Consider the following 13,535-nt stretch of genomic DNA (forward strand, 5'->3'; position numbering starts at 1 on the left):
TTTTTTAAATAACCAGTTATTCTAGACGGAAATTTCCGTCTAGGATACTCATTCTAGACGGAAATTTCCGTCTGGATTAACTGGCCATTTTAAAAAAAAAAAATTAGCCCGTCAAAAAATTAACCGCCCTCCTTTCCCCCGCAAAATGGAAAATTTTATACCAAAATCCGCCTCCTATTCTCACCCCACCTCAAATCCCTCCCCAAATCTGACTTCCCTCCGGTCCTCGACTCGATCCTCTCAGATCTCGACGCCAAATCCCTCGACCTCCTCCCCCACCTTGTAAACCAAAGCACGACCGATCTCGTAATCGATGAGATTCGATCGATCGATTGGTCGAGGGCGATCCCTTTGAAGATCGTGCCGTTGATTAAGGACTTCCATGGGGTTCCCAGGGCTAGGGTTTTGGAATTGGTTGACAAAGTGTTTGATGGGATGGGAAAGGTTGAGATCCAGGATTTGCCTGCGTTGGTGTACTAGTTGCTGGTTTTGGCGTCGAAGGGGGTGAGCAGGAGGGAGATTGTGAAGGGGATTTTAGGGTTTTTCGATGGGTTGAAGGGGCAGGGGAGGATTGTGAGGGAGGTGGAGGGGACGGTGCTGATGCATGTGAACTTCGCGGTGAAGCAGGATTTGTCGCTGGGGAACGAGGTGATTGGGATTGTGAAGTCGGATTTTGAGGTGATTAATCATTTTGTGGTTGCTGTGGTTCTTTCCATTGTGAGGGTTAGGAGGTTTGGGGAGAATGCGATTGGGGTTTTGAAGGCGGCGGTTGTTGGTTCGCAGAAGGATTATAGAGTTTCAAGGTGAGTGTGATGTTTTCAAGCTTAAAAGCTGCTGAGTTCTGTAGTTTGAAACGATTTTTGCTGAACGTTCACACTTATTGATTCCGCCCTGACTTAATGTAGTATAGAAACTCTTCTTTGATTTCATCATGAATGACCATAACGAACCATAAAAACACTAGGACATTAGACGATTCAAAGTAACCACATAATGGCAAATTTTTTTTCCTTCCACGGATGCATAGTTTCTTCTGGTTGTTAAGTAGTTAAATTATATAGTGTGAAGCAATTTTTATTTAAGTAATAGAGTTCTGATCCCAACTGGTAGAAACTCTTGTTATGCTCAACAAGATGTGAATTGCCAATGACTATAGATAAGCCATAAAACAGAAGGAAATTGGCCAAAACAATATAGCTGCGTGATGGCAATGACAATGAATGCTAAAAACTGCATCAATTAATAATGTATATTGCTTCACATAATTCTGAACTTTTTAGGGATTGCAAATGGTTGCCGGATAAAGTGAAGGAAGAATGTCTTGAAACAGCCAAATATGTGGAGAAGGCTTTCATTAAAGCTGTATGTTTTCTTTAAGGTTTTCCGCCTGTCCCTTTAATATGCTAAATGAAGATTTAACTAATTGAAATATGGTGTGTACCTGGTTGTGCGTCAGATTAATGAGAGCAACTGTGGTAGAGAGCATGTAGTACCTAGCATTGTCCAGTTCTGCTTTATCTTGCTAGAGTCAGCGAATGAGGAGACTGGTAAAGTCAGTGATGGAGCTGAAGAACTGATGGGTATTGAAGAACTTGGGATTAAGTTGCTCAAGACTCTTTTTTGAGATTCATGACATGGCAAGAAATGAGGTTAGTCAGTAACTACTTATTTACGCTAAAGTCAGCGCAGAACTAAAACTAGAGCTTGTTTTTTCATTATGTTGTGAGGGCCTGTGACTTGTAACACTGATACAACTGAATTTATTTATTAGATATTAAAAAAACTTAAGAGTTGTATGCTATTTGCATTGCTTGTTATTATATGTCCAAATTGATTTGTTTTTTCTTTTCTTTTCTTTTTTTTTCTGGTTGAATCAGCCGAAACGACATGATATCTTGAGATTTCAATGTCCCATTGTCAATTCTGGAGATGGATAAGTCCAAGATCACTCTCCCAGTTCTTAAAAGACTGGGATTTCACAGGTCAATGCTTTATCACGTTTTTTTAAGATTAGAAATTTCTTTCTTTAGATTCCTGCAAATTTTGTTGTTGTAGGGTTTAAGGTCAAATTCGATTTTTCTTTTGTTACTTTGTGCCATTTTCTTTGTTGAATGAACAAAAAGGAAAGATGAAGTCTTGAATCTTGATAACATAATTGTTATAGTACTGTCTAATGATGCATCCGTTGGTTGATTTCCGAGGGGGTTTGAATGAAGATGAAGATTAAATCATTTAAGTGAGTAATCACTGAGTTATTAGTCTTGTAGAAGGGTTAAGTGCTTTTTTTTATCATTAGAATGATGCCATGACCTTGATGATGTTTCTTGTGTCTGCTGATTAAATTGCTACTTGGAAAATGCTTACTTGCTACTTGGAAAATGTTTGTGATATTTACATGTCTGTAATAAGCATATTGTTATGGACAACTGTCAGAGGCTATTACATCCTTTATAGCTCTTAGTTTGCAATATTTGCATATCTGTATGCATATTGTTGTGAATTTTATTACTTAAGTCCCATTGTGTGCAGGAAAATTCTGTGTTGTGATGCTTAGCGGCCTGCTTACTTCTTTCTTCTTTTTAGTTTTTCTTGAAGGCCTACTGAGTTTGCTGCTCTGGAAATATCTTGGGGAATGTTGGGTAAGCAAAATATTCCAATTTATTCTGTTGTATTTTGAGTATGTTACACTAGTATATTGTTGATGTAATGATAATTGCTCCATAATATGTAGTTCTCAGTGATATTTAGAATTAGTTACTCAACCTTATCCTGGACACTTTTCATGTTTAAGAATCTACTGCTATGTTCAGGCATCTTGCACTACCTCTTAGACCTAACAACTTCACCCATCATTGCTATTTGCTTTTCCAAATGCTTATTTTATCTAAGTCATTGCAGGTATTCCTTTCCTTAGTTTATTTACCTTGGACACAAATTCAATCTTACTCTTAATCTTTTTTACATTAGTGCTAACATGTTGTTTATCTTTCCTGAATCATATGGCTCTAAATGTTACAGTTCCTCAACTCAAGAAGTTAGTAGTTGGTATTTGTATGGTACGTCCACCTTTTTATTCTAATTTGGGGAGTATCTTGAGCAGGATTGTGCTTGTTCTGTTTATACATATTTGCGCAAAGCTTCCAATCGGTCAGCAAATTTGCTTCTTGATCAGTTTTGGAGGAGAAGGGCCTCGATATCTGGAGCTTAAGATGCAATGTAACATGTTAGTTATGTTTAAATAACCTTGTATCATATGTTGACTTCAGATGCATTAATTTATGTAAAAGTTTGTAAAAAATTGGATTTGATATTGGAATATAATTAGATAGTGTTGGATATGAATATAATTTTTTTGTTGTTCAATATTGTGTACATGCACTCAAAGTAGATTCTCCCCCCCCCCAAAAAAAAAACACTGTAGCAAGTATCCTAGACCAAAATTCCATCTAGGATGCTCAAATTCCGTCTAGGATATCTTTTTTAAAATTAAAAAAAATAGAAAACCAATTTCCGTCTAGAATAATCATTATAGACGGAAATTTTCGTCTAGAATAATCATTCTAGACGGAAATCTTTTCCGTCTAGGATGCATTATTCTAGACGGAAATTTCCGTCTAGAATAATCCGTCTAGGATGTATTCTAGACGGTTTTGAATTCCGTCTAGAATATTCCGTCTAGAATGTATTCTAGACGGAATTTCCGTCTAGAATAATGCATCCTAGACGGAAACTTTCTAGACGGGTATTCTAGACGGAATTCCGTCTAGAATACCCATCCTAGACGGAATTTTGAGTATCCTAGACGGAATTTTCCGTCTAGGATACCTTATTTTTTAGCAGTGAGAGAAGATCTCAAACTTGAGATATCTCACAACAAAACTCGTTAATGTAGCAAATAGCTACAGGAACTTATGCAAATTTTTCTTGACCAAAAAATTCAATTCTCAAAAAACCCTTGAGAAGTTCCGCCGCCACAGAGTTTCTCCCCTCTGTAAAAATTATGAAATGAAGCACAGATTTCTCGTGAACAGGATTTCCCTTTTATAGGGAAACCCGAGGGCGAGCTCCAGCTGGTGTTGGCCTTTTTGTTTTGATGATGTTTTATAAACAATCCCTAATATTGTTTATCTAATGTTTATATTTTTTATTAGGTATTCTAGATAAACAACGATGTCGGAGGTTGGATGGATTAAGCCTAAATGATCACATCAAATGGAGGTTGATAAAATATCGGTATGAAGCCATTTGTAAATCAAGTTATATTCAGGATCAAGCTTCATCCGCAAAGTTTACCAAGAAGTGCTTATTGAAGATCTAGACATCTTGGGTATATTTTAGTTTAGGTGTTTATACTTGTGTGTTAATACTTTAAACTCAATATCACACATACACACAATTCTTGTTTTGAGTGATTTTGAAAAAAATATTGAGTTATTGGTTTTTAGACTTAACAATCATTATATACATCTTTTATTAAGTCTATAAAATCATTGTATAAGGTTTTAAAACATTATTTAACTCAAAAGTTAAAAATCAAGAAGTTTATATACACATATATTTACAAGTTTTGCAAAATAGTAAGTTTTCACAACTACGAACTGATATTTCAAAAGTTCAATCTTTAACATGTTTTTTTATTTTTATAAATATTTTCCAAAGTTTTATTAATTATGGAGTTAATTTGTTATGTTTAATTAAATTTACAAAATTAAGTTTTAATAAGTTCATGTTCGTGCATGTGTTCATGTATGTTTTTGTAAAATATATGTGTTCTCACAAATGATAAATGAAAATTAAGAAATTCTTTCTCTAATAAGTTCTATTACAGGTTTGTAACTATTTTCTAGAATTTTATTATTTTTAGAGTTTATTTACTATGTCAAATTGATTTTATAAAATCGGGTATTTTAGCAGTTTTTAGAAACTAAAATATCTATGTTCAAACATTTCTTTCTCACAAATGGGTGATATTTTAAAAATTCTTTCTGTAACATGTTCATCTATATGTCTAAAAACCTTTCTCATAGTTTCTTGATTTTTGGAGTTGATTTACTATTTTTAATTGATTTTACAAAGGCAGATACGCAAAAATTCCAAAATCAACCAAAACTGTTCCAACGGCTGTATCATCAGTCGACTAATGATGTCATCAGTTGACTGATAAGTGTTTTTCATCTTATAGTGGCTAGTTTTTTAGTTTTGTCATTTTGTGGGTTTTGGTTAGTTTTGAGAGGCTATAAAAAGCCCTCTACTCTCATTTGTTTGCCATGGAAGTTTAGAACAAGTTTTACAAGTTTTTGAGAGATTGTTTCAAGTTTTTAAGAGTGTTTTAGTTTATGCAAAAAGAGGTTTACAAGAGTAGGAGATCATTTCTTTGGTTTTTGGGCTTCAATCTCATTCTCTCTCACTCTTGAATTTTAGAGAATTTTTTCTAAACTTATCTTCTAGCATGCTTACATTTTTTATTCACACATATATATTTGTGCTAGTTTGATTTAAGTTTAGATTCATTTTATTTATCATATTCACACACAACCATTGATCGTAAAGTATTTTCATACATTGTGTAAATTGGGTTGGTGGTGTGATTGAGTGAGCCTAACTTAGTTCTCATCTTGTATTAGAGAACAAACTATTTTTGTTGAGCTATATTTGTGAGATCACTTTATAATACACTTATACACCGAGAGGAGTGTGTGGTGAGAGACGGGGTCGATTCCAAGAGGAGTGGCATCAGTAGTAAAGCCTAAAGAGAGATTATAAATCCAAACACTTGAGGAAGAGGACATGAGCTAGAGACCAACACTTAGATGGTGTAGAGTGTGATTACATTGTGAGATTTTTAGAGTTTTTCGGTAAGCTAGAAAACCGAGATTGTGTGGAGAAGTTTCGCTTTCAAACCGGGTGTATTGATATAGTAGAGATCTCCTCAAGGTGAGGAGCAGAGACGTAGGTCAAGGGTTGATCGAACTCCGTGATCATATTGTGTGTTTGTGTTTGTTATTGGCACACTTATTTTTGTGTTCATCTTATATCGCTTTGTCTCATTGTTTTTCGCCCACTATATTATTTACTCTTGTTTGTATATCCTTGCATATATCTCATTGTGTATCTCATTGCTAGGATATTGCATTAGTAAGTTTTAAATTGGCATTAAATTAGATTAGATTAGCATACATCCTTTTCACCCCCTCTAGGGTGCTTTCAATTGGTATTAGAGCGTTGTGCTCTTTGATTTGTGCCTTAACCGCCTTTAGTTAAAGATCCCTTGTTCTTATATTTTTGCTAATCTAGTTTTGAAATTTTTGTATCTTGTTTGTATATTTATATATATTATGGACATGCATTGTGTACCTTGTTTTGGCTATGATCCTAATGTTGCTCCATCATTCAATGCTTTCCCTTATGCACAATGGTGTTTTAGATTTATTGCCCACATTGGAGAAATCCAAGTGGAGCATAAATGATAAAAAATATGTTTATTATGAACAAGCTTTTGTTAGAATTTTTGTATAATGCTTTTGATTCATCTTTTTCTAACAAGCTTGATTCTTTTGATAGTGTTTACACTTCATGAAAATTCATAGAAGCACATCAAGGAGACTTAGAGGAGATTCAACGCGTTTTGGCGGAATCGACTTCAAGTAAGGTTGAAGCATCTTCATTTTCCATACGGCCACTAGGCGATAGCCCTAATGTGGTATGCGGTTCTGAATCCGATAACGATTTATCAAGTGATGAACTTGCATGTGCATATAAAAGATTAATGCATGCCTACACAAAAATGCATCATAATTTTAAAGATTTAAAAGCAAGTATGTAGAATTAAAATCCGATCATGAATTGCTAGCATCTAAGTTTGACTTAATTTCCAAAGAGAATGTGATCCTAAAAGAAAATAATAAAAAATTAAAATTGGATCATGATTCTTTAATTTCAAATGTTGCTAGTTTAACTTATAAAAAGGATAATGCTATTTTAGAAGTAGAGAACATGAAAAATGAAATTAGTTCTTTTGCTAACACTTATATTTGTTCTACTTCTAATAACAATGTTTGTATGCAAAATAATGAGTTGAATCTTGTTAAGGAACGTATATCTTCTCTAGATTCAACCTTTAATTTATGCATTGATAAACATAAGAAGCTTGTGAATATGTGTGCTAAGTCTCATGCTACTACTTCTAAACATCACATACACCATGCAAACATATATAACAAAATTTACAAATATTCTATTTGCGACCGAAAATGCCATTTAGCTAAATTTTGCTATGATGCACACAAACATAAAAATATTAATGCTCCTTGCGCATCTCATAATGTTTCTTCATCATCACACACACATGTTCATGCATCTATTGTTAATCATATGCATGCTCATGTGTATCATTATGATTTTTGAGATAGACTTGACCACTTAGCTAAGTTTTGTTTTGATTTGTGAAAAGTTTCTAAATCGCAAAATATTTCAAAAGGACCAACATTTTTTCAAAATATTTTATATTTGCAAAATGCTTCTAAAAGACCACATTTGTTTGCAAATGTTTATAGTGCACAATCTAATGGTCATCATTCACAAATGCATCCTTTTCATTGCACATATTGCAATCGGAAAGGTCATTTGCACAACTATTCTTATGACTGTGTCCGTGCACTAAATGTGCCTAAAAGAGATCATAACCCTAAGGCTTTGAGCTTAAATGATAGGGGCCATGTCCCTAGACTTTTCGGTACCAAGAGTAATTGAGTATCAAAACATATTGCATGAACTTGCCACAGTTCCAGCGATCAATCCCTTTATTGCTTTTACAATTTCTGGATTTTGACCTGTCGTTCCTCGAGTTAGGTCTCCCACGGCTATTTCCTCTATTACTGTTTTTGTTTCTGCCTCTACTTTCAACATTTAGTGTCGACCCTGAACTAGAGACTCATTCTTCTTCCCTTCTAATCTCCTCGGTCATAACCATGTCAACAATATCTGAAAACTTCAATTTTGATTTTCCAAATGACTCGCTAATCGAAATAATGATACCCTTCCAACTACCAGGCAACTGACGAAGTATTAAGAGGGCTTGAATTTCATCATCGAATTTAATATTAACGAAGTTTAACTGATTCGTGATCTTATTAAATTCATTCAGGTGATCCTTCAATTTTTGATTCTCAGACATCCTCAAGTTAAATAACTTCTTTATGAGATGTACCTTATTCGCTACAGAGGGTTGTTCATACATGATGGATAAAGTAGCCACGACAGACGCTGTCGAGTCCTGATTCTTGATGTTGAAGGCTACATATCTGGACAAGGTCAACCTGATTGCTCCAATGGCCTTTTTATCTAACAACTTCCATTTTGCATCCTTCATATCCATCAGCTTCTCACCCAACGGCAAATACAGATCTTTCTGATAGAGGTAGTCTTCCATCTGCCTCTTTCAATACCCAAAGTTTTGTTAGACCCTAGAGGGGGGGTGATTAGGGTCTTATGCTAATCTAATCCGATTTAAATGCCAATTAAAATTAATTAATAAGTTATTCTAGCAAGTATGAAATATAACAACTATATATAAGCTAGGATAAGCAATATGAACAACAAAGAGATATATCCTATATGATAAAATATATATGCAAGGATATATAAACTCAAGGGTAAACAATCTAAATAGGATAGTGGATGAAATGAATGAACAATGCACAATTTGCGATATAAGATGAATGCAAAAACAAATACGCCAAAGACAAACTCAAACAAGCAATATGATCACGGAGTTCGGACCTTCCGTCCTACGTCTCCGCTCCCCACTCCCGGGGAGAAATCCACTAACACAATCCGGTTTAGAAGCCGGAACTTCTTCTACACACTCGGTTTTCTAGCTAACCGAAAACTCTACAACTCACACTCTTGCAATCACACTCTACACCCACTAAGTGTTGGACCTAGACGTGTCTCTCTCAAGTGCTCGGTTACAACCTCTCCCTAGGCACGTCAACCGACGCCACTCCTCTTGGATTCGACCCCGTCTCTCACCACACACTTCTCTCGGTGTACAAGTGTATTACAAGTGAATCCTCACAATTAAGCACAATATAAATCAATTGATTGTTCTCTAAACAAGGTGAGAACTCAATTAAGCACAACTCTTAGTCACAAACCCACAACCCCAAATTATACTATGAATGTAAATACAATAAGCTCAAAAGGTTGTGTGTGAACAAAGAGATATAAATCAAAACTAAACTCAATGTAGTTCTAGCTAAATAACAATGATAATCAAATATATAAAATAGCTAGAAATAGAGTTTAGAAAACTTCTCAATATATCAAGAGTTGGAGGGAGAATAGTTGAATGCCCAAACACCAATAGATGATCTCCTCAAGCTCTTGTAGAATTGAATCACAAAACCGAAACACTCAAATGCTTAAAAGCTTCTTAAAACAAACTTAAACAAACACTAAACAAGTTTAAACCCTTGTTAAAATCTTTTAAACCATTCTCTTGTTTGGTTCTAGAATTGAATGCAATGGGGTATATATAGGAAGAGGAAATATCAGCCAAAAACCCTAAACAAAATGACCAAAAGGCCCAAAACAGAAATTCTGCAACGGTTAGAAAAATAGCCGTTGGGAGAACTGACAGCGCGTCGGTCGACCGGTCCGGTCGACCGAAAAAGCTCTCGGTCGACCAGACCGGTCGACCGACGAACTCTCTAAAAAATACTGACAAATGGTCAATTGACCGGTCGACCGTACCGGTCGACCGAAAACTGACATCCCAGAAAAACAAAGCTGATTTTAAAACACTGTTTAAAAATATCAAACAAATTCCAAAAAATGTAAAACTTTGGGGAATGATTGTAGACATGATAATAAACATGCTACAATGACTGGTTATCAAAAAGGACTTCCCAAATGAAAAATATCATCATTTTACAAACTAGTCCAAAACATGAAAATATGAGATACTTGAATTTTGATGTTTTGACATAAACCAACTTTTGAAACTTTGTGAAATGTTTTTGTAGACAGAAGTCGTTCCACGGTAACTCTGTGGTTAGTGCACAATATTTCATGCACAGTCACTTAAATTAAAACGACAAACATGGGGTTTTAAAAGGGGAATTAGACGGAGAATATAACATGTATATAAACGGGTACATGCGCATTCCTGAAATCCTGAGTTATATATATATATATATATATATATATATATAACTGTATATATACAAAACCAAAACCAAAGCGTGTATGTGTGTATATGATTGAGCTTAAAGTACTAACACACATAATATAAAACCTAAACTAGATTACCCAAGCCGATCTTGATCTTCAATAAGCTTGACTTGGTACACTTTGCGGATGAAGCTTGAACTTGGATCTTTAACTTTGAATTGCATAAGCTTCACTGACATTCCGCCAACCTCCATTGGATATCATCGTTGAAGCTCTATTCCATCCATCCTCCAACTCGTTGTTTGCCTAGAATAAATACGAAAACACAAACACTAGACAAACAACATTAGAAGTAAATTGTTTGTTAAACATCATCAAAACAAGAAGGTCAACAAGTTTTTCCCATCAAACTTCTCGATCTTGGACGTCTCCTTCTCAGATCCCATATCTAACCTCAAATCGCCTGCGCCGAACCTGATCGCTCTGATACCAATTGTTAGGCTTTCTAACCCCTGTTGCGATTTAGAAATAGAGATGAGGAAGAGAAAAAAAGAACAATCACAGAGAACACAGAGAATTTTACGTGGTTCACTTCTCAACGAGAGAAGCTACGTCTACGGCCACCGTAAGAATTTTTTTTGACTATTCTCATGTTAGTTTACAAGCTGCACTAATCACCCCTTTTATAGCAGCCTCGCGGTCGACCGGCCAGAATGCAGAAACACACCCTGTAGTGTGCATGTTTTTCGGACAACCGGATCTTGCCTCACGGTCGACTGGTGCTTCGTTTTTCCTGTTCATGCCTGTTTTTCTCTTCAAGACAGCGAATAGAGGTGAGTCTGATAGTTAGACTTCACATAGCCTAACAGGTTGGACCTCCTATGTTTGCTTGAGGCTGTCTAATCACTGAAGATTCAAGACATGGTGGAGACCAAGCTAACTCCTCACCTCATTGCTTTTCATTCCCAACCTCAAACCGCAACTCAATATTTGTTATCAAATCAAATTAACTATTCGTGTTTTATTTCCTGGATTCTGCCAGATTTCACAAAAGTAATTGGCGACCCCCTTTTTTCGCTCAAGGATGTTTGGTTGGACAGAAATGAAGGTACAAGAGTAAATAAAGCAAACAAATTCGTAAATTTACTAGTCAATTCGCAACTTTGTAATTAGAAAAAGGTAAATTGATAGACTTTCATTTTATAGAAAAAGACTTGCAACAAATGCTACGACCAATATGGTGAGAGGAAACGATGCAAGCTTAAAATAAGAAAATTAAAAATAAAAATAGTTCTACTTCATCAAAAATAATCTTTTTAACTCCAAATAGAAAACCATCTATGCACAAGTTTCAGTATATGACAAAATTTTGTAGTTTTAATTTGCACTAATTTCTTTTTAATTGGACATTGAATTTGTATTTGAAAATACATTTTCTATAATATAATTGCAATACATTTTCTATAATATAATTGCAAATATCCAAACAACGAATTTTATTTTGATTTCCTACAATAAATGTTACGTGCAACATTCGCTGTTGCAACATTCGCTGTTGCAACATTTGTTGCAGCAACATTTCCTGCAATTTATTTTTTTGCAGCAAAATTACCAAACAACAATTACAATTTCGCCGTCAGGTTGTTCCGACCTTTACAAACTCCTTGAAGTCATTCACCGCTCTACCTTGCGCTTTGGAACAGTTGAAGACAATTAGTTCGCATCAGATACATTTCTCTATCTAACCTCCTCTGAAAAACATCCACACAAAGCGGTTTAATAAAATATTGAAAATCGATCTCATTACTCATAGACTGGGGATACAGATCCTGGCAAGTAGGAACACACACAGCTGGGAAGAGTCCATCAACAGTAGGCATGAAGCTTGCTCTGTTTTGTGTGGTGTTGATTGAGATTTTTTGTTAGGTACAGATGGAGATTTTTTTGTTTATTACTTTTAGAAGTCAATATAGCTGCACTAATTTGTCAACAGTTAGTTCGGAGTTGTTGTTACACGATCGACGAGAATCTAGCACTTGGCTACATGGTTTGAATTTTTTTTTTTTTCCGAGGCAAAGACGTTTGTCCATTTTCTGAATCATTCTGCAAGGTGACAGCTGGCTTCTCAAGTCCAAGCTCGACCAACCTCATTCCCGCGTAAAGTACAAAATTTTGGACAACCCTTCGCTCTGGACAACAACCGGTGAGAAACGCACATGGTCATAGAGAGCTCAAAGATATCAGCTAGGATATGTTTATGGTACGGATGCAGTGAATACCCGGATACATATCCCAAATAACCATATATATGTCCATCATGCATTTAAAAATGTTTTGACAATCAGATTAATGAATTTAAATTAATTCTGTCGATCCAGAAAAATAATCTTATCTTTTCAGATGGGGTTAATTTCAGAAAACTCTCATCACCTAATCACTAAAGTCAAATAACCTCCAAGGGCTTTCTATTTCAATCTGCAACCCGCCCCCCTATAGTAACAGTTTTTAATTACATCCATGTTTCTATTAGTTCAGAAAGAAAGAAATGTTATATTGAGTAAAATCCCTTTCTCTTATATTGATTCCTATTTCAATTGTGAGCTAAGAAATCTTTCGTTCCTTGTTTAGTTTTATTTCTATCGACAAAAAATGTTATTCTCTTAGGCTTACGTCACTAGTAGAAACACTCAACCTAGACAGAAAAACCCGTCTAGATTGCCTATAATTCCATCTAGGTAGACCAACCTAGAAGGAAATTCTTCTAGAAAAGTTCGTCTAGGATAATTCTGTCTAGGTATGGCTCAACTTAGACAGAATTCCGTTTATATTGGTCTAACTAGATGGAACTCAATCTAAACGGAATTCAAATTTCTGTATAGGATTCATCCTAGACGAAAATTTCATCCTATAGACGGAATTTCCGTCTAGGATGCATCCTAGATGGTTTCCCCGCCTAGGTTGCTTTAAAAGCAACCTTGACGGAATTTCCGTCTAGGTTGCTACATCTCACTGGAAAAAAATTTATAAATAATTGATCCACAACAACAATAATATCATCATAATATCTCTAGATCCAAGTGCCTTATTAACTGGGGTATAGTATGTAAATCTAAAGTGGAAGGAGGGCTTGGGGTGATTGATATCCCCTCCTTTAATTCAGCCCTCCTCGCCAAATGGATCTGGAAAATTTGGGATAGATCATCATTTCTCAATGAAGTGTTTTTCTCTATATATTCCAAACATGGAGCTAACCCTTTTGCTAACCACCCGAAGTTGGCACACTCAAGATTTTTTCAGGATCTCCTCTCATCTCAATCCACATTCTTCAGCATTGTTAGATGGAATGTCGGTAATGGTTCCTC

General features: G+C 35.4%; 1 protein-coding gene across 1 annotated transcript; it reads left to right on the top strand.

Moving 5' to 3' along the window:
• On the top strand, positions 564-1,624 carry LOC109842047. The gene is made up of 3 exons (XM_020410965.1): positions 564-803; positions 1,281-1,362; positions 1,457-1,624. The coding sequence occupies exons 1-3, from the start codon at positions 601-603 to the stop codon at positions 1,622-1,624; spliced, it is 453 nt and encodes a 150-aa protein (XP_020266554.1). The 5' UTR covers positions 564-600.

The sequence above is a fragment of the Asparagus officinalis genome, chromosome 5 (genome assembly GCF_001876935.1).
Source record: "Asparagus officinalis chromosome 5, Aspof.V1, whole genome shotgun sequence".
NCBI lineage: Eukaryota > Viridiplantae > Streptophyta > Magnoliopsida > Asparagales > Asparagaceae > Asparagus > Asparagus officinalis.